The following is a 27,588-nucleotide window of genomic DNA, read 5'->3' on the forward strand; positions in this document are numbered from 1 at the left end:
CCTGACGTCGAGATATTCGCGCCACGACGTGTTGTTGCACCCCCTACCGGCCTCTTTACCCAAGGCTCGCGCCAACTTTAACGCCTTTTTTTTTTTTTTTTTTTCAATTTCCAGCTTCGTTTTTTTTCTTCCTTCCTTCCTTCCTCCTTCCAAGCGCGCTGTTTCGTCTTCTGATGTATAGCTCGTTACACAACCCGCTTAAATCCTTGTTATTACACTGATGGATATTCCATTGCCATCTTTCAAAGCACTTTGTTTAATTTTTGATCGTGTAGGCATTCACGTGAGCCTATAGCTAGTGAAAAAACATTATCGTTTAAGTAATACGTGACATTAAAACCTCAGTCTAAAAAAACAGTCAGATAATATAATCATCATTTGCACAAAAGAAAAGTAGCAAGAATAATCTCACGCGGGCCGCAACATTTCGAGCGAGTATGTAAATTATATTACATGAAAAAAAAAAAAAAAAAAAAAAAAAAAAAAAAAAAAAAATCCTCGGTCTGACTATTCGTAGTTTGTACTACTTGCCCCAGCAGTGCGAGGCCTTGCCAGCGAGCAGCAAATTGCCCTTCTTTCTTCTCGTTTTCTTCCAACTCTCGTGTGCTCCCCCGCCAAGATACGCAGTAGTTAGCCCGGCCGAACAATAGCCGTGATGCATCTGCGGGCAATTTGTAGTAATTCCGTTAAAACATAATAATGCGCAGCAGCGAGTATATAATATGTAGCCTCTCAGGGTTGCCCGCTTGCTCTTCCTTAAACTTTGCTTGGTTTGCAAACAACACCATTCTCAGCACGTAATGCAGCACGTGTTTTACCATGTGCAGCCTATCCCGAGACGTAAGCCATCCATTGGATGGGTAATCAATTGCCAGGCGATTTGAACGAGGGAGTGATTTGCGATGATCGGTATGAACGTTTGCGGAAGAGCAGGGCTCTATTAGAGTCTTGGGGAGGACGCGGAAATGAAGAATGAGAAGAGAGAATTTCAATGCAACTCTCAAGGCTAAGGCCACAGAAGTCGGGGCTTTGTAACTTACGTCGCAGTGGCCGTTTTCATGGTGTTTATATTGGTTGACAACTGTTGGATTCTTGGTTTTATACTTTTTTTTTTTTTTTTTTTTTTTTTTTAAGTTTGCTAACAATATTAATTATGATTCAATACATTATGATGATTATTACAAATTATCATATCGTGTAATTTAGGAATACAGTTATTTGAAGTAATAAATCAATGTGGAAATGAACATTAATTTTTAGCACTTTTTAGATTGTGATTATTTAAAAAATTCAAACTTTTATTACGTTTCCACAAAAAACTTGTAACAGATCGCTTAGTTTCGTGAATACGTTTATTATGGCTACTACGAGGTTTACTATACCGTGGCCGTCTACCTGAAACTGAAATCGGCTACATGGAGAGAGAAAAAATGGTAAAAATTACTTTGCTGGAATGGCAATCTAGTTATCTTCAGTTGTCCAGACACTCTTTATACAATAGAAATTACCGTTCAGAATGGTAAAAAATTTTTTTGGCAAAAGTAAAATGTCCCTAGACGGCAACGGAATGACACCAGATTACCATTTTAGCACAGTAATTTTTATTATTTTTTCTCTCTCAGTGTATACATGTAAGATGTCGCACTCTCCTTTAAATAATCTCGAAACCTACCCAGTGCTGTATTTCTCGTCAAGTTATACTTAAAAAAAAAAAAAAAAAAAAAGAACGTTGGAATAAAACTTACTGGCAAAAGTTTAACCGTATAAGGCGTAAGCTCACACGTCCAAAAGCGTAGTGGCGTAAATCAGAGGTCAAGAAAAGGTAGATACTGTAGCAGCGGCAGCCACTCGGAAAATCCAACAAGTGCTTTTATTGCCAGCACCGTCCCCCCCCCCTCGTCGCGTGCGTCGACTTTCTCTCACCCTCCCCACGGAGACTTCTTGTTGCAAATGCCAGACATCCGAGCGCGCGAGCGATATCGACGATTCCCTCCGGAAATGCCGGAGCTTTCGAACGACTTTTGCGAATATTCGCGTGCAGCGAGGAAAAGGGGACGAAGGAGGTTGGAGGAGGAAAGCGGGAGGATTTATAGGTCGAGTGTCAACCGGAGCTTCCGGAAAACTGTTCCTTATTTCCTCCTCTTCTCCCCTCCCAGCTCGGTGGGGAAATCGCGAGGGAGGACGTGCGCGCTGGTAATGCAGCTTTGGTTGTTTTTTTTTTCCGTGTTTTTTATCCTCATCGGAGAGGAAAATTGAATGCAATGACCCAAACCCGTTCAACTGTCGATGTTATGTTGAAACGTGTGTTGGGTTTGATGGTTCCATGAATAACAGATTAAAGGTTCCGAAATAAGGTATTCGTCATTTGAAATCTCAAAAGCTTTCTGACCAACAATTAATAAAAAAAAAAAAAAAAAAAAAAAAAAAAATTTACACAAATCTTCAGCGACGGTAAGTGCGTCAAATTGCCATACCTTGAAAGCAGAAGAGTTAGTCTCTTTGAAATACTAACTTTTCTACGTATAAATCTGTTCATACAGAACAACTTTGAGCCTATCCGAGGCGCACATTACACGTTTCATTAATTAGTAAATATTTAAAGGTAACCCACAGTTGTTGTAACATCATCTAAATTGGTATTAGAAAAATACATTTGTTGTTACAGCAATTTTTATGATTGTAGGAAATATTTGATGAGATGAAGAAAAGGATTTTTTTTATTTGATCAAAGAATTTTTCGGTGTGACAATTTTTCCATCAGATGGTCAAATGAATGTTCAGGTAAGCACTTAGTGAAATCTAAGAATAACAATCAACATATGTTTAAAAATTTATATTCTATTCCATGCATCAACAATCAAAAATAATAATGAAATAATTTAAGTGCTAAAAGTGCCCACGTCAAAATGTACTGACAAAATAACTCTGTTGAAATTTTTGCGAGCCTACACTACGTGGGAGGAAAGTTGTGAATATTCCGATGGATAAAAGAACGATACCTTTTGCATCGTTTTGTTGGATAAAAATGTGTAAGTACTAGTACTAGTTCTTTTGGCACTCACACGCAAAAGAAGAGCAAAGAGCATTGAGCACGGATACCTCGAAGAAGCAGAAAGACTCCCGAAGAAACAAAAGGAGCGCGCGACAAGTAAGTAGAAGTAAGTACAAGTAAGAAGAAGCGCAGCTTTGCGCAAACACATCCCGAGGATCAAGGATCCGGCAAATTGAAAGTTAATGTAGCATAAGCGGCCTCTCGGCGAAATTAATTCATGAGCGATCTTGGACAGAAACATCCTTGGTAACTCTCGGTGCCCCGGTCAATTGCCATCTTCCTCCCTCCTCCATCTCGTTCTCGGGGCCCCCTTCCTGTCGCCCCAAATCTCTTCGAGGGAGAGAGCTGCTCCACCTACTGTCTCGGCTTCTTGCCGCGCACACCACACTCGTTACGAAACTTAAATTGCTCCGCATCGAAAAGTTAATTTGATGTTCATTCTTTGGGAGCGCTCGTCGAGAATTCCTTTTCACCGCTGTCGCAGCCGTGCACGGTTTTCCATCCCACTTTTGCCCTTTGTTTTTCTATTATTTTTATCGCGCGCTGGATCTACATTCAACAGCTGCCCAACAAAGTCACGGTTCCTTTTTTTTTTTTTTTTTCATCCATTGCGTCTGAGTGAAAAAAGTGCGTGGGAAAATGTGTCTTTGAATTTTTTGGAGCGCTGCGAGAGAAAAATGTACGTTCCACCTTGGGATGGGGGAAACGAATGGCCTACGTCGTTGAATTTCGGTGGTTTACTGTTTCGAATTACTTTACGGGGGAAAAGATCGGCCGGAAGTATTTTGGGCACGTGAAAAGTTTCGATGGTTCCCAAAAGTCGGGGTAAAATGGAATTTTCAACTGCACACGCAGTGTCGTGAAATTACCACATAGAGTTTTCATCCAATCAAATATAACGTACGTGCGTCGTTAGTTTCTTTGGTATTTAATTATTACTGCGCATGAAGTTTTTGAAGGATTCGGATGGTTTTTGGAACGATGTCGAACCATTGTTTTGTTGTCTCGAAATTGTGACGCAACAGCAATACTGAAATTTATGAAATAACTAAATAATGAAAGTTTTTGAATCACAGAAGGAGTAGAACAATGTTTCAAGTAGTCTTACATGATTTTTATGACTCTAGTCCAAATTGTTGAGCCATTTAATTCATAACTGAAATTGATTTTGAGAGTTGGAATTAATTTTTTATCAATTCATGAACCAATTCCTTGAAAATTCTACAAGTAGTTGGTTTCGAGATAAATAAACGGCAGTTTTCAAAGTAAAATGAAAAAAAAAAAAAAAAAAAAAAGGATTCAATGTAAGAGAATTTTATTTTTCTTCACAAAAGCACTCGGATTCCCAGACGTGGAAGTGAAAACAAAGAAAACCCCGAGATCAGGTGAAAGAAGCAGGAAAATCACGGGGTCACAAGTTCGCGAGACAAAACGTCGCTTGTCCGTGCACGTGGGCTGGGTAAGATCGACATCCGAGTTTGCCTATTTTTCCGTTTGCATACGTTCCGTGTACGTGTACATACACACGTAATCTCTTGCCAGTCCACGGGTACACTCGGGCCAAGACGTCAAGCTCACTACTGGCTGGCGAAACTCTATTGCCGCCGCCACCGCCACTCCCCAACGGGTGTACCTGTAATAGATCGCTGCGGGACCGTCGCTTGTCCCTGACGTCGAGCTTATTGCTCCCCAGCCCCTCTCTCTCTTTCACCCTGTTTACGCATTTCTGGTTTGCATGGAACGGCCAAAAGCTCGGGGTAGAAAGCCCAGGCAATAATCCGTCTGTGTTCGACCCTCTGTGTGAGTGCAAGCGAGGATACATGTTTACCGAAAGGAAAGATGCAGGAGCCCTCGGAATCTGTCCGAGTGGAGTTGACCGTGAAAATTGAGGTTTTATTGACAGCGACTTTTCATTACTACCTGGAAGCTTTTTTTTTTTTTTTGGTTACCAGATAGTGGTTTGATATGGGAAAGAGACAATGGGCAAAATAAAGAAGATGCGGGATATACGATGGAGTCGAGGTTGTTGGTTTTCTTTCATTAATTTCAGCTAGTTGAGCATGAGACGCATTGTTCTTCTGGATTATGTAATACATATAATTCGAAAGTTTATTAATTTACTACATAAAGATCTTTATTTAACATAAACTTTCTGTTTTACTGTTTGTATGAGCCTTTTACATCTTGTATTAACAGAGAAAATGCATAGGATGTATCGATATCTATGGTATAAAAGGTGATAGAAAAACGTACAGACTACGACACTGGAAGAGGTGTTCAAGAAATATAAAATGAAGAAAATAAAAAAAAAAACTTTAAATGAAAATAGAAGTAGATGAAATGGCTAAACAAGGAAAACACCTCTACCAATTTATTGACGCAAAGCTTCCTCATACACATATTTTTTTAAAGACTATGTTAACTTAATATATCCTTAATATATATTTTATGATGTCAAAACTGTTGAAACTTGTACATAGAATTACGTAAACAGGAACGCAGACTTATTGAGAATGTAAGTATGCTGAGACTAATTAATGTAAAAAAAAATTACAATCATTGAAGTAAAACCTAAAAATATACATATATAGACAGAAACATGATGCAGAAGCACTAATAAGGACATCAATCATATAAAAATATACGAAAATGTGAACAAAAGAACAGAGAAAGAGATACAAAGTCGGAGATTTTTAGAAATGAAAACGAGAAGCTTAGATTACAATAAAACTTGATAAAAACAGAGCCAAAGAAGTGATGACAAGAAGGAAAAGAATCAGAGAAAGTAATGCAAATACAGATTTTTGTAGCTTTGTTGCAGAGGCGGATGCGTAAGGCACAATAATACAAATTGAAAAAAAAAAAAACGAAAAATTTCAAGTGAGAGAGATAGATACGTAAAAATGGAATCAGAAAAACCTTGGAGACAAAGATATTAAGGCAGAAGATAGACACCTGCAAATAAAAACTTGGAGATCAATAGAAGAATATAGAGATCAGGAGACATCAAAATTTTTTTTAAATACTTATAAACACATTATAATTACAAATATTGGGGTTGGCTTGCACAAATTTGTGCATAACTTTATGAATACTTGTTTAAAAACAATTACTTGCAATAGATCAGGTTTGTATCAAACATAAGTAACCATAATGGTAAAATGACAATAAAAACTGTCACACTGACATCGAACATGGTAATATTGTCACGAATCAATGGTACGATTTTGTCATCACATAAACTAAATTCTCACGAGCTAGTTGGCCCATCTACCGATATGCTTCTCCACCTCTTTCCCGGAAATTGGCAAAAAAAAGGGTTGGTAACTGGCTAAGCCTCCCCATCAAAACTTGACTTCCAAGAGGAGGAAGGAGGATTAAGTTGGTGTATATACGTGCTGACACAACTGAGCCTTGGGCGTGCGTTAATTGGCGCGCGAAGCAGCCTCCAAAGCTTCCCGTGATTGCGCGTATCGAATGCCGTTTGTCAATCGGCCCTCCAACCCACCTCCCTTTCTCATCCCCCTCTCGGCTAACAAACTTTCCCACGCTCCCCTTCTCTGTCCCCCTTCAACACAGACCACCGCTGCGCTGTCTCCCTTCCGCTTCCACCCACTTGGCGCGAGTCCGAACGTCAGAAGCAAAGAGCAATTATCTCCCCGGCAGGTTCCGCGTCCGCGCATTGCCATAACCACGTGCAACGATATTCGCGTGCCACTGAATGCGCTGCCCCCGTCCATTTGTATTGCTCTCCTCGCTCTTTCTCGGCTTAACTCGAACACGTCGGGCGCAGAGACGTGCGGGCTCCTCTCTATACCTTCCTCCGCTACTTTTACTTTCGCTCTCTATCTCATCTCTTTGGCTTTTTTTATTGGATATTACTTTGGTTGCTGAACGATTTGGCGTCACTTTCGTAAATGCGTTGCTTCCCTCCGTTTTTACCTGCGGCGAACGACAATACAATTCTACGCCTGTATATAGGTACTTCTTGCGTTGTTCGCGACTTTTGGTGTTTCAGTACATTTCACTCCAATTTTTAACTGTGGAACCGTAGTGTTAAGTGTTTTGTGGGAAATTGTTGTCTTTGTTGCCTCTGTTTCTTTTGTTACTTCAAATTTACTTTTGGCCGCCCATACGCTGTGCCTAATAAAATTTTTTCTTTTTTTTTGGTTGCTGTGTATATTATAGAAAAATCATACTCAAATGTAGTTGCTTCAGTTCATGCATCATTCGTTACTTGTAATGATAAGAAATTGCATTACTGCAATATGTACTACAAAGATGTTTAAAAAGTAATGAATACTTTTAGTAACAAAACATACGCCAACCATTGGAAAAATGTATTATATTTTGTCAAAATTTTTAGATTTAATTTATCAAACTTTAATACATCACAAATATTTGAAAATTAAAAATTCGATTTAAATAAACAGTAGATCTTAGAAAACATGATAAAGTAATATGTCACATCTGGTAATTCTTCATTTTTTTCAACAAATTAAAATTTGTATACCAGAAAATTTTATTGGAACTGATTACCTGAAAAAATTACAATCTTTTCACGTTACAAAAAAAAAAAAAGAAGAAAAAAATTTAATTTTTACAACAGCAAACTATTTTCTCAATACCCAAATCTCCGTTATAACCAAAGGACCCTGCAAACCCTTTTGTTGAGAGGTCCCAGTAAATTTGAATGAAATTTGTACATTTTATTATAGATGTTAAAAAATGTCATTAATTACACACAACATATTCTAATCGCAAAATCTTAATCACTATTATTCTTATAAAAACAATTATTAAAAAAATTCATTTCACGTGCGCAAAAGTAGCTGCAGCTCATCCCCAACCACGTAACTGTCGACATTGTTATTTCTCCGTGACCTCCGCGAGAATTATCTCTCGTCTGATACACAAAATAAAAGTAAAACAAAAAAAAAAAAAAAAAAAAAAAAGAGAAAACAGTAGTAAGAGCAAATCACATTATTCTTAATACATACAGGCTGCTGCTCCTGAAAGCAGAGCACCCTTCGCCCAGACGGTCCTTTGCAACGGAGAAATAACTTGAAATAAATAATCGCGAAACAATAAAAAAAAAAAACAAAAAAAAAAAACGAAGAAAAAAGAAACGAAAATGAAGAAGAAAATTCCGCCGTAAGAAGCACCTCGAAGAACGCGATACAATAACGCTGGAGAAGAAAAAAAAAGGGGAGGCATAGGAGGGTGCACGGTCTGCAAAAATCCCGTGAATCAAGAGCGGATATAACCCCCCCCCCACCCGTGTCCCAGTCTCGTTGCTTGCAACTAGTTGCGCGATACTCCCGGTGCTCGTTCGTTACGAAAATCCGCGCGCTACGACTACAAAAGCAGCTCCCGGCCAAGCAGACAAATAACGTGAAAAAAAAAAAATAAAAATAATAACAGAAGCCCAGTAGAAAACGAGAAACAACGTGAAACAAAAGCAGTAGCGTTAAAAAAAAAAAAAAGAAAGAAAAACTCGTGGTACAGAGAAAGAGAGAGAGAGAGAGGGAAAAGGAGGGGAGGGCGCACGTGACGATCCACTCGGGTGGTGGTAGCGGCGTTGCAAGCTCGCGGCCGGCGCGAAAGCTCCCTTCTTCTCTCGCGGCGCGCTTAACAATTCGAAGCGCGTCCGCGTTAACAGCGTTACGACAACAAGCCCCACCTCTACCTGTACCTCCGGGCCCGGAGTTGTAGAAACTTATAACGAGAAAATAATGAACCTGCTTCGCCGAGTCTGATGCCGTTGCTGCTTGGAATGCGAGCCGGGCCCGTCGCTTGCCTTCCACTCTTACTCTCACTTCGCCTCTCTTTTTCTTTTTTTTTTTTTTTTTTTTTTACCTCAATTTCACCGGTTCTTCTCTTGCTTTATTTATTATCCTTTATTTTTCATATTTCCTTTCCTTTCTTTTTTTTTTTTTTTGTATCGTTCGTAGGGATACATTTTCATACCGAATCCGAGCTTCCGAGGCGCTCGTCGGATGCACGCGGTCCTTTCTTCTTTCTCGTTTGCAGTTTTATTCCCTCAACGGCGGTCTCGTTTGTTATTCCGTGATCTACTTTCCTTTCGACGTATACCTCATCATACCGCATTGTTACATATTTTTATATGCGATATCGATATTCTTTCCTTAAATTACGTTTTCCAAGGTAACTAACTCAATGAGACAATCTACGAATGTGGAGTGTGGACGACGTGTCTTTTGGTATGGCATACGAATGCGGCTATAATTGGAAAATAAATTTTGCCAGCCCGTGGATGTGTTTCTCAAGATTTTCAACTGGATAATCCAAAGAAAGTGGTTTATTAGCACAACTCGTGTTAATTTGTGTATACTATTGCTTTTGGAAAAGAGATAAAGCTTGGAGAGTTTCGAATTCTCTGATGATGGGAAAATTACTGTAACTTTTTAACTGCGTAAAAATGATAAAACTTCGAGAGAAGTGTTGTCGTTATATGTTGAGCGGAAATAGCCACGTATAGATGGAAATACCACGTTAACCCAATTGGCCAAAAACATAGATCTTGTGTTAAAAATAATTAAATGCTCATTGAAAAAGCGACGCGCATGAAAACGTAGAGCAGATTATATCGGCAAAAAGAAGGCCAACGATTGATCTTTCACGTTACGAAGCTCTCGGCTCTTTGCAAAACTAATTATATTTTGCACGCTGCGAGTAGCGCAGACCGTGGCGAATATGCGTACATGTATACATCCAAAAAGAGCCGGGCTTTATTAACTACACAGCGGAGCGCTCGGCCGATCGTAAAGAGGGAGTAGAGCCCGCACCGGTCCACTGAATAAACTAATTCGCCATCGAATAATACCGCAAGGACCACAGGCAGAGAGACACACGCACATTCGTACATGTGTGTGTGTGTATGACACGGTATATATTTGGCCAGACCAAACAGCCCGGAGACTCCGCTCCACTTACTACTTCTCCCCGTCCGACCACCCCCCACAGCAGCCGGCAATATACACACAGAGATCGTGCGAGAGGAGGGGTCCCCCCGAAGTTTCATCGCGTGCTAGCAGCCTCTATCTTTGCGGGGGGCGCGAGTCGCATTAAGCGCTGCGAATTACATCGGCGTAATTTCTCGCTGGTACTACGCACCATCACCGCCTCATGAATAAAATTGGCGCCCCCGCCTCCGTCCTTTTTTAAGCTATGGGAAAAGCACGTGTGGACCCTCCACCTCCGTACCCCCGGGCGCATAATTTTTCGTGTCCTCGGGGCAAAATTGGCCGCGAATGTGGTTCCCGGCCCTCCGGGACGCAACTTTGTTCACTCCCCCACCCCCTTCCCCGAAAAGGTGTAACTCCACTTCTTTCTCATTTTCTCACTTGGGCCGCTGAGTTACGGGGTAATTATACCTTTAGGGGCATTACTATACCCCCACGTGTGTGTACGTATAACTCGTGGTGGTTATGTGTGCCGGTATGGAGTAAACAAGGGGCCGGAGCCTTCGGGAGGATATTATCCGCGGGAGCTTCGAGAGATGCCGGTCTTGATTTAGGCCAGGAGAAGGCCTCGATGAAATAGATAGTAAATCTCACTTTTTTTTCAATCTCCGGATGTACTTTTGATCATTTTCTTGTGTATATCATCTCAATATTGATTCGCTGAAAAGTAACGGTTCAAAAGTAACTTGAAAATGAAAAAAAGCACCCATTGATCTTTTAATTTCGTATGGATGTACGTACCACGATATTTCCAGCTGCACCGAAGGGTAGTTTTGTGCATCCATTGTAAGGTTTTTTTTTCTGTTAGCAGAACGCAGTGGCAGCCGGCAGATTGTCCTGAAAATTCTCCGCTGTGTGGATCGATCTTCCTGCGGATGCACCAAAGTTAATCGGTCACGATTGCGCGTACTCGGAGCGTAGAAGAGCAGTGATCTGATGTGATCACCTAGTACGGGCAACATCGAGAAGAGACAGAAAAAAAGTATATGTATATTCGGAGCCGCAGCCAAGGGCCTGAGGTGGGATTCGCGGATGATCCGGATACCCTTGGTTTTTCTCTTTTTTTTTTTTGTTTCAAAGAAAGAGGCCCAAAGACTTTTTCACTCCGCGAGCAAAAAGGGTAAAGAGCTTTCCTCCCTTCCGCTGCACGGGATCGTATACTCGAATCTTTATGGGTTCTCTCGTCACTTTTTTTTTTTTTTTTTTTTTTTTTTTCTCGTGACAGAGACGTTTTTGCAGCTCTCCCGTAGCACCTGGATCTTTGTTTTGCTCACTTTGATGATTGCAGATTATTGTTATTTTATCAAAGTATACATTATTCTCGTTCAATGCTTGTAAACAAAAATTAATAAAAATGAATGGTTATTCATCAATTTGCAAAATCAAAACATATTTCTAAAAAATAGGAACAGTGATACATTCTAAAATTGTACAACCCTACACTTGTCTCCCGCAAAAACCGTAGTTGTTTCTTTGTACAAATTAAGCCTCGCGTTCATTTTTCACAAATCCTTTTCATCCCCGACAGCCAATGACGGCATTTCATTGCCACTATCCAATTAAAAGCCACCCCCCTAAACTACCGTCAGACATATCAGGCAAACTCTTCTTCCGACGCGCTTCTTTAATTTTGCCAAACGTCATATTCAATTCGCGATCCACGTGGCAGCAGTCACAAGTCGTCGAGAGCAGCGCTCTAAAAGCCAGGCGGACGCGCTCAAACTGCCCGAAACTAAAAGAGAAGGAAAAAGCAAAGGCATTCTCAAAATTAACCGATCGCCGGACGGCGAGGGGCAAACTTTTAAACATATAACGATGGTCGAAAAATTTAATTAAAACAGCGGTGAAAAGGAGGGGGGGGGCCTACTACCCCGGAATTTCGAGCGCGGACAGGCGAAGCGAGTTCCAAACCTCTCGCTCGCTCGGGCACCACCAGCGGCTGCAAAAAAAAAAAAAAAAAAAAAAAAAAAACAATGGCAGGAAAAAGACAGGCCCGTACGTTCTTCCTTTTTTCCCCTGGAGGATTCTCATCCTCGTTTTTCCTTTTTCCCGTTTCTTCCTCGCGGCACACTTTCGGCTGCAATTTTCGCGCTCGTGCAAGTCTCGGCCCACGTTTTCTGGGTACACGACCATGTATACGTACAGAGGGTAGAACTTGTGTTGCAAGCGTGTATTCGTGCATTTGGCGGATGCATCGGTTCTCCGAGTGAATCCATAGTTTTTCCGTCTCTTTTGGGTTGGAATGTATTACAAAAACTACAAGTTAGCCCTCTTTGAGCTTACGATTGGTTTGAATAAAAATGAGCTGAAATTGCGTGTCTCAGAGCCACAAAGTAAAAACTCACACAACCCGAAACCAAAAGGGTGAGATCCAAGGTAATAACGTATAATCCCTGGATTCTTCATTCGTACAGTTCGCAGGAGTGCACTCACACGTCAACGCCACGCAGCGTGAAAACTGAGGTCTCGACGATACGTACCATCATCCCAAGCGCGTCAAGCAAAGCAAAGCACCCCCCTTCCACCCCCCCCTTTCCGCAATGCACGTATTAGCTCGTCGAGATTAGCGGCGGCCGTGCCATCTCCTTTGCAGCTGCTGTGGTTTTCTCTGCGCCACACCAAGATTTCAGAGCAAAGAGAGAGAGGCCCTCTCAAGTTTGCTCCGCGCATAATTATTCCGAATGCCGCCACCGTAGGGGCGCCTACTCGCGTTTCACCGTAAAGCACCCCTTGCGTATCTGTCTCGCGACTTTGCGTATCGTTGCCACGTCCCGAGTTTTAATCCACGTGGCTCCCCTTCCCTCGCGTTTTCTCCTCTTGACCACCGTTCTTGGCCTGACCCCTAGCGATAACACGGGCCGTCTGTTGTATATTTGGCCTCTAAGGGGTGCGACAACGCGCGAGAGTTTACCCAGTGGTTGATGACCCGTGGACCTGTGGCCTCAGGATGTGAGGGCTTTCAATATTATTGCTGTATTGCTTTCCTTTTGTTTTCTTTCGTTTCCATTTCTTTGGTCGACTGGCACTTGTGTATTTCAGGATAAATGCTGATGCTTTTGTCATCCCAGCGTTTTAAATAGATGCGCAAAATGACGGTCATTGTTACTTACGGCATTAAAAGCTCGTACCAAGCTATTGAGTTATCCAGAAAGTCTCTCTTACATTTTTAAAAATAATTTTCCATGATATTACAAGGAACTGACGTATCGTGCAGCATCTTTGTCTACAACTGGGGTCACCAATAATTTGGCCTCAATAAGATTTTAACTCGACACCAAAGTCATAAAATTTCAAATTGAGCTTTTTTTCGATGTGAAGACTGACCCCAACATGTCACAGCTTTGCTCTGAAAGCTTTAGCTTCGGTCCTTTTTGATTTCCACACATGCAGTCTCCACAGTTTTTATGTACGGACATCTGAGCTGATGGTAAAATTATTTGAAAGGAGCCCTCAATGATAGATCCTATTCACGCCCTGCAACGCACTTCAACATTTTTTTGCCCACATTTTTTTGTAGGGTGGTCAGAAAAAAATAGCTTGACTTTACGAATATTTCTTACACTCTGTTACTAAATAAAGACCTTAAAAGTTTTTGTTTTTATTGACAAGTCTGGTATTTTTGAGTTAATGTATCGTACCTTGCACCCTTGGTACAAAATATATACTATGTAATTTTCTTAAGGATATTATGGAAAAATAAAGCATCTCAGGAATGCCTAATCCTTTGGGTGTATGTGCAAGTTGGTTATCATAAAATATTTTTCTGATATCTACGTCTATTTCTTTCTGAAGGAGCCACGTCAAAAGTCCATCATAACCGCACGATAGTATTATATAATTGTTTAATCAGTTCCCCAAGATAAGTACTGGATTATTTTTAAAATTTTCATTGCCAGTTTTTAAATACTTTCCATAAAAATTTCCTACCGCCTACAATTAATTGTAAGAAATTTTTTTTATTGTTTACAAGCGAACGTATTCGTTTATTCTTACATTTATTCTGGAATTCGTGAAACCATCCTCCTCGCTTGCATTTGAACCCCCGACTCGATTAAGTATCTCTCTCACCGTCAAAAGGTTGTCATAATTCTTCAATCTCCCTTTGAATTTCGCGCAGCAGCATAAAATGTAACGACAGCGCGGTGCCGATCCCATCTTCGGATTTCCTCGATGGAAGCTGCACGGCGAAAGCTGGCGTCGCTGTCGCCACCACTGCGTCTTCTCTTACGAAAAAAAAAAAAAAAAAAAAAGCAAAGAAGAAGCATCGAGGTCGGGAATGATGAGGTGTCAGCGACGCCTCGAACGCATGTAAGCGCGTCACTCCTTCGACGGTCGCTCTCTTTCTAAAGCTATCTACATTCGATCTGGTTCCACGATCCACTCTGGATACCGAGCTCAGACGAGCCCCGGCGAGCCTCTTCATAGGTATACATATATATTGTAGGGAAGGAGAGCGACATCAGTCTTTTCGTTGGCTACGTGGTAGGGTACGCGCGCCCGCTCTTATTTTCGTTTGCATGCCGGCATCAGGAATGCCGGGCTCGATTTCACCCCTTCTGGTACAAATGCTTCCCTCATCCTCTTACTCCGAAGCTATTTTCTCTCCCTTTGCTCGCGCACCGCCCGTTAAAAACTCTTGGCTCGCTTTTTTCGTCCGCCCCTTCCCTCGCTCTTTCGGCTTTTTATCTTTGCTACCTTTTTTCGCTCTCGAGGGTACAATGAGAACGCTGTTTCAACATTTCCTCAAACGCCGCGCTCGATCCTTACCCCAGCCTTTTTTTTTTTTTTTTTATTTGCAATTTGGAAACAGATTTTTTATCACTTCAGCTGTGATCTTTTCAATATTTTGTATGACGTTCTTTGTGCTGATTTTGATATGACTTTAGTTATGAATTCTTTACGAGTGCCTTGGTGTAATTTCTTTTTAGTATTTGTGGAAAACTATTTTAATCAATGTAGTTTTTCGCATGAAACTTTTGATACTTGTGGACCGTTTCGATTCATCCGCCGAAGGATCTATTGATATGAAATTGTAAAGAAGTCAATAAGCAGAAAGTGTACACAAAGAAGTTGGAAGCGAGCTTCCAGTTTGAGGTCAAAGTGATGAAAGTCAAACACCAATGATCGGAAAGATCGAAGCCTTCATTAATAACCCGGGAAATTTTTTCTTTTTCCAACTTTTTCCATTGACAAAAGGTATGAAAAAAAAGGAGATCAAGTATCTACGAGCGAAAAAATGAAAAAGAATTAGTTCAGCTGTCCAAGTTAGGCGAAAGAAATTTAATTAGCGTGACCATCGAGTTTGTGACGCTCCCGTCTTACAAGGAGCTGGTACTCAATTCCTCGATAATCAGCGTCGACTAATGAATTTCAAAGCTTTTTCAAATCGATTATTATTGCTATGATAATATCAAAATATCGTGAGGGTTGGTACTAAATTGGAATTTTTATTTAAAATAAACTGACTGCAGATGACAATTCATACATTTACAGGACCTAATTATTTTAATGCACTATTATTATAAACAGGATATTATTTATCCCTAGTCAATATTTCATCAGTTCAACTATAAATGATTTTCGAAATAACGCTTGGATGCACAACAGAATGAACTTTGGTTGATGCTCAGAATGTGTTTTATAAAAATTTAATTCGTAAATTATGTGCCGCCCAACAGATATTCTCTCTTTTTAACAAGATGTGCAAGGTGTTGTCCGCTTTGATATACCAGCAGCTGGAAGACATTGAAAAACTTTCGCATGTACGTGCAAAGGAGTATTGTTTATTCTGTACTTTCGGAAATGTATGTATGCAACGCCTTCTCGATAGCGGCATCAAGTTATGGGAGAAAAAAGTTGATGGCCTTGAGTGGGCGTGGCCGTAGAATGCGGTTGCCCTTAATGACGCTTCGGGAGTAAAGTTGGAATAAAAAGAAGAGTAAAAAAGGCCAGAGGAAAAAAAAACTGTTGGATCCTGTATTTGTATTTTGGTCGCGGAAGTTGTTACTGACTAATGTCTCAATTACGGTAAATTTTGAAACGATGTTGTTATTCTTTCATGAGAAAATGAGTACGGTAATTTCATTATATGTACTTACTTAAAGTACGAAATTTTTTATTCTATATTATGTATAATGTCTTTACTTTTTCGTTTTTCTATTGCAATGAAAGTAAAATTATTATAATAAATAGTCACTGTTAGTGAGAAGCAGAACAAATTTTCAACAAGAAATTATTGAACAATTTTCAGAAGTAAAGTCGATTATGTTATTAAGGAAGTTCCAGTAAAAAATAAAAAATATTAGATAACGCTGAAATGAAATTATGTTCTTTTTAAGAACGTTTTGTGTGCATACGAATTTTTCAACATTTTTTTAGACATATTTCCGAACAAAAAATTATTTAATTCCACAATTTAACATAGTCTCTCACAGGGGTCAGTAATTAAATTGTATTAAAACTACCATTTAAATGAATCAGAATTATTATTAAAGCAGTTTCAAAAGTTTCTCTTAGTTAAAAATGAGCTGAGTAAATATTTATAAGTTGTGTGTTAAAAAAAAAATAAAATAAAATTGATTTTAAAAAATCACCCCAAGTGTTAAAAAAAGGTACAATTTAAAAAATTTAATTAGTGAAGCCCACAAAAACGTATGTTAAATTGTGGAATTAAATGAATTTTTTCTCACAAATACGTCTGAAAAAAAATATTCAAAAAATTAATACACACATAATTATAATATTCGTAAAAAAAACGTAATTTTTTATTATTACTTTATTTTTTGCCAGAACCTCTTTAACGAATGAAAACCATTCTTCAAAAATCGTTATTACTAGTATTGTCGGTAAATTATTTTTATGTAATAGTGAATTGAAAAAGACAATATGTTCATTGTTTTAAAAAAATTATGTATTAGTATATATCACTCACAAACAAAAAGATAAGAAATACAATGTCCGTGATTATTGTTAAATTTTATAATGTATATATATATATTTTTTTAAAGTATTAAAATAGTATAAAAACACACGATAATTTTAAAATCATTCCAATAAAGGTTACTTTTAAAAGTTTAAAACTTGTATTAAATAGAGAGGAGAAAATTTCCCATATTACAGATTTTGATACGACAATGCGGTTACGTAGTACTACAAAACGTTATTGTATTACAACTACACTAATCAACTTGAAATGTTGGAGAGCGTATTAAAGGGTCAATGCTAACCCTTAGAAAGTACGTTTTTAGACACTTTTATACAACAATCAAAAATAAAAGATAAAAGTACACTACCACATGGATTAAATGTGTAGCCCAATATTTTTTAGTAATAATTTTTAAGCAAGTTTATCTTTTCCAATAAAAGTTGGTTGAATAAATAAAAAAAAGTGTTCGTTTCGAAAATTTACATCAGTTTTCATGTCAATAATTCAATACTTATCAAACAAATAATGCATTAAATGTACATGTTATACAACATTCATATCATATGCATGTAGTATGTATACGTTTTCTTAAAAGTTATATTTTTGAGGAGTAATGATCAGGGATGATGAAAAAAACTCATGTTTTAAAAAAGAAATGTATTTATTTAAATTAAAAACATTTTTGCAACGAAATTTTATACAGTATCATGATGTTTAACCAGTCATGAAGCACAACAAGTTCAGAAAGTAGTAACTAAAAAAAAACGCAATAAAGATGATATTTTATTGTCGATCCAGTCGTCACGATGATACGTCTTGGTTTAATAGTAGAAGCGAGAATAACCAAGACCGTATGCACCGAAGCCGTAGGGCTGGAAACCAATAGGTACAGCTGGGGCTGCGTATGTGGCGGCGATCGGGGCAGCAGCGTAAGTCGTGGCGATGGGTGCAGCAGAGTACGTCCTGGCTAGGAAACCGGGCTTCGGCTCGGCCGAGGCGAATACCAGAATGGTGGCGAGGAGGGCGAACAGTTTGCAGAACATCTTGCCTGAGTTGGTTTGCTATGTGGATTCTTGGACTTTGCAAGGATCGACTGATGCTGGACTGAAGTGACGGTCCCCTTTTATACGGGAGGAGGAACAAGGGATCGCGAAAGAACCCAAGGACGGCTGTTGTGGTTTTTTTCTGTTGTAAGGATGAAAGTCAGGCCAGCACGGGTTTACCTACACGAGATTGGTACACAAAGGATACACATTTTTTTTAACCCCTCTTTTAACTTGTAGCACTAAAAGTCAAGTATTTTTTTGTTAATAAAGTTGTTTGAGTTTGCATTGTTTGAGTTTGGATTTATTATGAAAAATAGTTTAGTTTTCGGGAAAGTGGAAGCGATTTTATTTTAATGTTGTTCTAAGATTATTGACGTGTTCGCATATAATTTATAAAAATATATACCTACTGGATTATTTTGAGTACATTATACAATTTTGAGTGAACATATTTTAGTATACAAGTATACTTATATACATCCAATTTTTTCAAAATCAATAACAGTAAAATCTCTGGTAGATAACAAAATTTATTTACACCGAGAATGCAATCATCTGTTTACAAGGAAACGAGATACAAAAAATTTTAACATACAATAAAACAAATCTATCTAGTTGCAAGACATTATTACAGATGCATAAGTCAACAAATAATTAACAAATATTATTAAAACATTTTCTGACATACAAGAGCTGTATGAAATCTACAAATACGAAAAATTTAATGAACCACTTAAAATTTAATTTTAAGAAAAATATAACATTTTTTTCTTATAACATAAAATATTGGCCGAATACTTGCAAATAATAAAAATGAAAAAATTTATAAACACTGAATTTTTTGCAAAAATACATTTTTTCCTAAAAAATACATCTCAGTCCGAGTAATTATAGGTCAACATCCATGATATCGGAAACGATAGTAATAAAAAATTATCACATGTAATTTATGTTTTATGACAAAATTTTATTTTTATCATAACTTTATTTTACATAGATTTTAATTCAATAGTTAATTTTTTCAAATTCGTTTCATGAATCGTAAAAATCAAAACAAAATAAAGGAAATCGAAAAAACTTTTTCAACAGCCGTTGTTGAAATAAAAATCTAAGCTGGAAATCGTGAGATCTAACTGATTAGATATATCCACACGTATGCCTTCTCTCGCACGAACACCCTCTGTTACACAAGTATTTACTTATCTGAGTGATTTTAATTCTAAAGTTCAAAAATGTATTCACAGCGTGATTATTCGTCTGTTGCAAAGTTTCCTCTTTAAAGAAAAAAAAAAATTTCTAGTAAAGAATTTTTTACACGCAGTATTGTTTTACTGAAAAAATATGCTAAAAAACTAAGGATCAAAAGTAGTTAACTAATCACTGAATTCTTAACTGACAATTTTTTTTTTCTCACAAAGTCCTTTTTCAGTATTTGTGAAACATTTGCAAAAATATCCTTAAAGTATTTCAATGGAATCATAAAAATTATTTACTGCAGTTTGAATTCATACCAAAGTTGTTCGTTGGTTTATTGACAGAACATTATTCTGGAAAAATATATTCATTGCTGCCCAAAAACCTTACTGATACGTGTGACGGGAGAATTTTGCTTACGACACTCAAGTCCCACCAAGCCAACCGCAAAATAAAAGGACCAAAGTAAAAAACAAGCGATCGATCCAAATCCGGGTACAAATGAAGCCCTAAGCCTTGAAAAGCCGGACCCTGAACAAGAGCAACTCCGCGAAAAGAGAGTCACGTGCCCGACCTTGGGACCGAATCTCCCGAGCATTCTCCCGTGCCTTCCGCATAGTTAGCGATATTTTTACCTCTCGGAGTTGTATAAAAGCCACACCCAACGAGCTGTAGGACAATCAGTCCGATCAGTGCATCCGCTAGCCAGACACACGTTCGCCAAACATGTTCCTCAAGCTCATCACCCTCCTCGCTGCCGTCTTCGCCTTCGCTTCGGCCGCACCTAAGCCCGGCTACCTCGCCACCACTCCGATCACCAGTACCTACGTAGCTGGTGCACCTTTCGCCTATACGGCGTACAGCGCGCCCGCCCTTCCTCTTGGCTATGGCTACAACTACGGGTATGGTCTGCCCTACTCTTCTCGCATCGGTTATCCTTACCTGTTTTAGACGTCTTGACACGACCAACGACCAAATTGGATCCACAGAGGAAGTTGAATAATTTACGCGTGTATAAATTCATTGTTTACTATTATTTTTTTTTTTTTTAAATCAAGTAACTTTCAAAATAAATCGTTTTACATTTTTTTTAAATATTATTTTTCACTCATTTTCTCCTTTCCTTCTTTTCCCAGAGAAATTCATTTTTTTTTCTTAAATATTGTCATTACTTTTTCAGGATTATTAGTAATTCAAAGTATAAGAAAATTCGTTCACTTTCTCAAACTACATAGTTAACGTTAACCATTTACTTCTTTTTATTTTATTCAATAACTTTTAAAGTCCATAGAATATTATAAAAGTTTTATAAACAATTTTTGTATTAAAACTTAAAACATAAACTACACAATAATAAATTCATGGATTTTATGATGAAAAAAATTTATTTTTTTAACACGAATAAATAGAATGCACCTACAGTCAGATGTATATCAATTTTATTTATTTTATAATTATTTTTAGATACACATTAATATCTTTTCACATAAAGTGTGAATTTGAAAAGATTAGATCATATGATTTGATTTTTAAATCGTACATTTTTCAGTATTAGTGATATAATACATCTTAGCTTACTACATTTTTAAATCTTTTTTATTCAATTTTTTTCATGCTATCATTTAACTCTGGCTCATATTTTTCTATGCTTTTATTCCAATTTCTTATTTTGGGATAATATTATCGACCATGTAAATCTCTTACTTACTTTCTATGTAATAATTTCAAAAATAATAATAATAATAATAATAAAAATAATAATTAATTTTACACTAAACTAATGGTGTTATGAAATAAACTTTGCAAAATTATCTCAAATATAGGTTTCATTATTAGAACATATTTTTTGTTTTTACTATATTAAGGAATAAGTAAAGATATTAATATATAAACATACAGATAAAAACATAACAATATAGGTACATAATTTTTTTTTCGTATACATAAAGAATCAAAGGAATACTTTAAATCCTTACAATTAAAATGAAATTGTTTTAAAAGTTTTTGCTCAATGAATTCAGTAATAATTATTCTAGCTCTTCTTTAAATTTAAATTCACAAACAGAATAATATTTACAGTGTAATTAATCTCTACGTTAAAATGATAAGCATAACTTTTAAATACATGGATATGATTAAACCTTTTTTTTTTTTTTAACAACCTATGTTAAACTCTTGCAACAAAATTTAATTGAAAATAAACACCATGGATAAAAAATTACTAGAACCTCCATCAGGGCAAATGTACAGTCTCGCAAGAACACGCAAAGTTCATCTCGGAAGCGAAACAAAAGCCCTTATCAAAATTAATGTCCAACATATCACGCAATAAAACCTGTCAGGAGAAAAATGTAAAGGCCCGCGTGTACTGTGCAATGGAGCCAAGCTGAAGCAAAAAAGAGGGAGAACAAGAAGAAGAATGAGAGCGATCGTGGAAGTAACATAAAACGAAAGACAGATAAAATGAACCGAGTGAAATGGGGATGGGGGGGGGGGAAGAAAAATGAAGATGGAGAAAGAGAAGTCATCCTTTATGAATGGTCCAAAGTTGCAGAGTTCTTTCTTTCAATTTGATATTCTGAGTCGCCTAAATCACTCGAACCGTCTAACCTCTTCTTGGCCCGTTCACGCGAACAAGAACTTAGGCGATTCACGTATTCCACGATGGAAGGAAAAAGATGTACGCGGGACAGGTAAGGGGAGCGTGGGGACTTTCGTGCGCCTACTCGACTGTTCCTTTTTACGACTTCAACTTTTTGAAGGATATGCATGGGTGAGACAATCAGAGAGAATTTGGAATTCGTGCTCGAGCACGTAGAGATAGAAAACGAGGTAAATTCGGCCGATAAATAAAGATGGTCGAGGAGAGTTGTATTTTCAGGTCCGTTGATTCTTTTTTTTTTTTTTTTTTTTTTTTTTTTCCTTCAGAGACTTGTGATTCAAAGAATTTTCTACTATCTGTTGAATTTGTTTCTTGCAATTTGGTTTTGTGTTTCATGGCTGATGTACTTCGGTGTCTTACATTTCCATCTTAATTACATTTTTTTGTTTTTATGAACAGTATTATAGTGACCAATTTTATACTTTTATTTCCAATGTTAAAACAATATTTTAATAATTTTTTCTTGATTTACAATGATGTGATAGAAAAATTAACTCAAGTTATTTATTCACTGATTTGATTTTATCAATTACTTCAGTGTTCTAGAAAAATTCATTAGTGTAAATAACTGATACAATAGCTATTTTTGCACTTGAGGTATGAATAAAATAAAGTAAGTGATGTCTTACATTATCACTTTTCAATATTTCCTCGAGTAATTATTTAGGTAATCCCAAGTAGCATAGAAAAACATTCAGAATTATTTCGTAAACTAAATAATCTCTTGACGATTAAATAATTTTAATAACAAACAACCAAATTCTACATACTTAGAATTTAAAAATAAGTGCGTGGAAAAGCAAAAAATTAATCACTATGTATATACAGATTGTGCATCTTGAAACAAGAAGGCGTGTCAAAGCTTTTTTGACACACGTGGCAGTGGAAGCAGTGTTGGTTGCGTATGTGGTTTTCAAGGTCATTGTTTCGAACAAAAGTTTGTGGGCACAAGTTACAATGGTGGAAATGATGAGTCTGAAAATGTGACATTAGATGACAGCGCCGGACAAAAGTTTGAGCACAAACATCACAAACAAAGAGTCTTTCGTCCGTATGACTGCGCTCATGCTCTTTAAGTTTATCCTCACGGCTAAACGATTTTGAACATGTGGAGCAAACGTAGAGCTGCTCGTAAGTATGAATGCGTTCATGTACTGTAAGATTATTCTTCCACTTGAATGATTTTGAACATGTGGAACAACTATACGGCTTCTCTTGAGTATGGGTGCGTCCATGACGCTTAAGTTTATCCTTACGGATGAATGATCTCGTACATATTGAGCAACTGTACGGCTTCTCCTGAGTATGGATGCGCTCATGCACTACAAGATTTCTCTTATCGCTAAAAGATTTCGAACATATTGCGCACATGTAGGGCTTCTCTTGAGTATGGATGCGCCCATGTACCGTAAGATGTTGTTTTCGACTAAACGATTTGGAACATATTGAGCAACTGTACGGCTTCTCATGCGTGTGGGTGCGCTCATGCACTATAAGATTGCTCTTATCGCCGAATGATCTCGTACATATTGAGCAACTGTACGGCTTCTCCTGAGTATGGATGCGCTCGTGCACTGTAAGATTACTCTTATCGCTAAAAGATTTGGGACATATTGAGCAACTGTAGGGCTTCTCTTGAATATGGATGCGCTCATGTACCGTAAGATGGTGTTTTCGACTAAACGATTTTGAACATATTAAACAGATGTAAGGCTTTTCCTGAGTATGGGTGCGTTCGTGCGTTTTAAGATGGTGTTTTTGACCAAATGATTTCGAACATATTGAACAGATGTAAGGCTTTTCCTGAGTATGGGTGCGTTCGTGCGTTTTAAGATGGTGTTTTTGACCGAATGATTTGAGACATATTGAGCAGCTGTAAGACTTTTCATGAGTGTGGACACACTCATGTATTCTGAGATGTTGTTTTCGACTAAATGATTTTGAACATATTACGCAACTGTACGGCTTCTCATGCGTGTGGATGCGCTCATGTGCTATAAGATTGCTCTTATCGCCGAATGATCTCGTACATATTGAGCAACTGTACGGCTTCTCCTGAGTATGGATGCGCTCGTGCACTGTAAGATTACTCTTATCGCTAAAAGATTTGGGACATATTGAGCAATTGTAGGGTTTCTCGTGAGTATGGGTGCGCTCATGCCTTACAAGATTGGATTTTTGAGTAAATGATTTTGAACATCTAGAGCAACTGTGGGGCTTTTTTTTAGTATGGGTGCATTCATGTATTGTAAGACTATACTTTCGACTAAATAGTTTCGAACAAATTGGGCACATGTAGGATTTCTCTTGAGTATTACTAAGCTCATGTACTGTAGGATTATCCTCAACACTTACTGCTTTTGAAAATCTCGAGCAGGTAAATAACTTTTCGTGAGCATGAGTACGCATGTGTACCATAACATCACTGGGCAAGGTAACATTTTTTGGAAATATCTTACATTGAGAAGAGCTTTCTGATATGCTTCTGCTAGGCGTGTCTTTGCGATATAAATCTTTTTCACGTCTTTCAGCCATATTTTTTAATAATATACTGCAGAGAATACCTGATACCAGATGTAGTTTGGTGTGCTGAGTAGTAGTTCGGACGTGAACTTTGCTATAAAGTTTTCGGAAATGGTTCTATCGATGCTGATTCGACGAGGATGCTGTTTTCCTGTTGGACATAGTAAAATAATTATTTATTTTATCAAAGACTTGTGTGCTTTGTTATTTACTTTGGGCAAGCAGTTATGGGATTAGACAATTCATTCCAACTTGTAGTACGTAAAAATTGTTCTGTATCATAATTTAGTGTGAATAAAAATTTAATACTCCATGATTAATATTGAATCACTGTTCGAACTAGTGACGAATATTATTTTTTAGTGATGTATTTATAATTTTCTAACTACTAGAAACTAAACTACAACGTAACACGTGTTTGATTTGGTTGACAAAGTTTACTGCATTTTATTTTAGGACTTCAAAAAATAAACTACAATAGAAATGTTTCAAAGTTTAGGGATCACTTCATAACAATGCTATTTTTATAGAAACTAGAATTATGATCCAACATAAATAATTAATAAATAAAAAAGATAAGAAAGACAGAAATAAGGTAGAAATACGATGGTCTACCAACTCAAGGATAAATAATCTACAAGCATAAACGTAAAAAAAGGAATAATTTATGAAACTAAACAAGGTAGGAAATTTAAGAGTATTTTTTCGTTTAATTAAAAGTAGTTAGATATTGTGTCAATGGATTTTTTAGAATTTTTAAGCTTCAAGTGATAAGAAAAACTAACGACCTGTATGAAATTTATAATTTAAACTAACGTGGGTCATTAGATTAGAAACATGCTTGACGTCAGATATCGTTTGACTTTAAATTTCTTGAATAATTTTTCTTCAAGTCGATTTTACTACGATAATAATTTATTAAATATAAAAACTCTAGTGGAGGTTCACAGTGCACAGTTTTCGAAATACTGATTTTTAAAGCTTCTCATGTTTTTTGAAGGAGAAATAATCTCCTTAGTTTTATCTTAAATATTTGTATCAAGAAATTATATCAATAAATTTTTTTGTTTTGCTTTGAAACACTTGGGATGATTTTTCTGTCTGCAAAATTTTTAACAGGATCTCGAGGAAACTTGAGTCTGTACAGAAGCTTAAAGTTTTGAGGATTCTAAAAAATTGTATAAATAATTTTTTTCCACTTAGGGTTTCTTTCAACTTAATTTAAAAACATTAAAAATTTTTAAAAAGTAGTTGTTGGTGAAAGCAATGTACTTTTTTTATGTATATACCTTCACCCTTTATTAAAAAAATTACTACTTTTTCTCTTGAATGTATGGGTAAAAGAGTCATATTTCGTTTAGGATTATGTACTGTATTCATTGTTGAGAAATAATAGTTTATGTACATATCTACGTGGTTGCTACACTTTTCTGTGGACGGTGCTGAAAAATCTACTAATGAGCAGTGAACACAGTTTTCTTCTAGGAGGAAGGCAAATAATTGTATACGCAACTGAGAGAAAAAATACGGTATCATTTAACGTACGTTGGACATATTTTTCTTTTGTTTAACTTGAAACTTATATTTAGAAGATGATGCCGTGCTTCTATCTATCATGGCATAATACATGCAATATCTGAGTTACGATAAAAAAAAATAAAATTGTCTGCCCTAAAGTAACAAAATTGTTGAACAAATCCTAAGGTACGTCTCTTTGCATACATAATACATATACGTAGCGGATAGAAAGTATCTTTTTCTGGTTGCCCGAACGTAAGTATATCGAATCCGTACGGAAATGTCATTTCTACAACTAAATTTGTAATACAATATTTCAAGTAGGATGAGACTAACGCAAAATGGTTAAAAAACTAAATTATATTTCGCTTAGATCACACGATTTTTTGTGGAATTGACATGTATTGTACTTTTAAAAATAAAAAAAAATAAAAAAAGTTTTTAGTTAAGAAAAATAAGCTTACCTTGCTACTTCAAAATCAACAATGGATTTGGTCGTTGTTTTATTATCCAATACGTTGATCGTTGAATTTTTTGTTGTGTTAAGTAGGATTTACTGTTGAACAAATAACAGGCATTATCTCATGTCACAAAAAAATTAAAAGTATATTTTGAGATTTACGTTCACTACGTATAAAATATGTAAGACTACATATATATATATAAGTATCATACGATTTTACATAACTCATCAAGTACTAATGAAAGACATACTTTTCGTGGTTGGATGCGAACTGTAATCCAGATGGCTGAACACTGAAAAAGCATATGCGTTTTTTAAAAAGGTAAGCTCTACATATACGTATTATCTACGTTTAATACTACGTAGCTAATAGTGAAATAATAGGCATTTAGTGTGCATGTAAAGACAGCTAGCGAAAGCTATGTGATAAACAGATAAAAAAGTGTTATTTCAAATCAGTGCAGTACTATATCAGTAATTATTTTAAATATTTTGTGTATCAGTAAGCTTGCCTTCACAAAGTTTTTAATCGTGCAAGTAAATAATTCAAATCCGTCGAATTTAAAAGAAAATTACAAGATCACCAGTTACACTTAGTCTAGGTACATTTAAACCGATCGATGGAATCTTGAGACAAATGTATACGGGCTACTGTTTTAAAGAGAGTATCAGAGTACTATCGTCAAGGTAAAAATAAATACAATTATAAAAATAAAAAAAAATAAAAAACAAAAAATTTTTTTTAAGTGTCAGAGAATGTTTAGTGTCAAAATGTTACTTTACATTACAGCTGTTTAAATACTGTTTCGAGGAAGGCTTATATCAAAAGTGAACTGCACTTAATCCGTGTTGAAAGCAGGGATCAGGAGAGGAAATATAAGGCTAACATACATTGTATATTTACAATTAATTAAGTAAGTGTATGTACATAGGTATTTTGATTAATGCGTTCAGCTCAACTGTGGTACCGTACTCACTTTGTCGTACAAATCACAATGGACCAAAACTTTACTTTTAAAGAAACCTAAAGTATCAAAATCGAAGGAGTATAAGACAAAAATAGCAAAAATTTAAGGACCGACAAACATTGATTACGCTCTAGACAGGAGTCTCTGTTTTGAAAGTTATCATACAGTATAGTCTCTCAAAATAGGGTACATTAAAGTTTTGGATGGAAAGACACAATACGGATGTTTTTCAGATCTTACGTACAACAATG

At 36.9% G+C, this 27,588-nt stretch overlaps 2 protein-coding genes across 2 annotated transcripts in view; both read right to left on the reverse strand.

The window, feature by feature from the left end:
* Nucleotides 1-8,895: 8,895 nt before the first annotated feature.
* LOC106636928 (aldo-keto reductase family 1 member B1) overlaps nucleotides 8,896-27,588 on the reverse strand; it is a 403,668-nt gene continuing 384,975 nt past the window's right edge. Inside the window, exon 6 of the transcript XR_016293104.1 lies at nucleotides 8,896-8,911. The gene's annotated coding sequence lies outside the window, so the exon portion shown is untranslated. The remainder of the gene's footprint in view (nucleotides 8,912-27,588) is intronic.
* The window catches only part of LOC149374479 (uncharacterized), a 72,894-nt gene continuing 68,160 nt past the window's right edge, over nucleotides 22,855-27,588 (reverse strand). Inside the window, exons 3-5 of the mRNA XM_089593593.1 lie at nucleotides 24,437-24,539; nucleotides 23,073-24,026; nucleotides 22,855-22,990 (exon numbers count right to left, since the gene is read on the reverse strand). Coding sequence (XP_089449719.1) covers nucleotides 22,855-22,990; nucleotides 23,073-24,026; nucleotides 24,437-24,539 — 1,193 coding nt within the window. The remainder of the gene's footprint in view (nucleotides 22,991-23,072; nucleotides 24,027-24,436; nucleotides 24,540-27,588) is intronic.

This window comes from Copidosoma floridanum, unplaced genomic scaffold (genome assembly GCF_036245765.1).
Source record: "Copidosoma floridanum isolate Cflo_tuat_1 unplaced genomic scaffold, Cflo_Japanese_pri ptg000019l, whole genome shotgun sequence".
Classification (NCBI taxonomy): Eukaryota; Metazoa; Arthropoda; class Insecta; order Hymenoptera; family Encyrtidae; genus Copidosoma; species Copidosoma floridanum.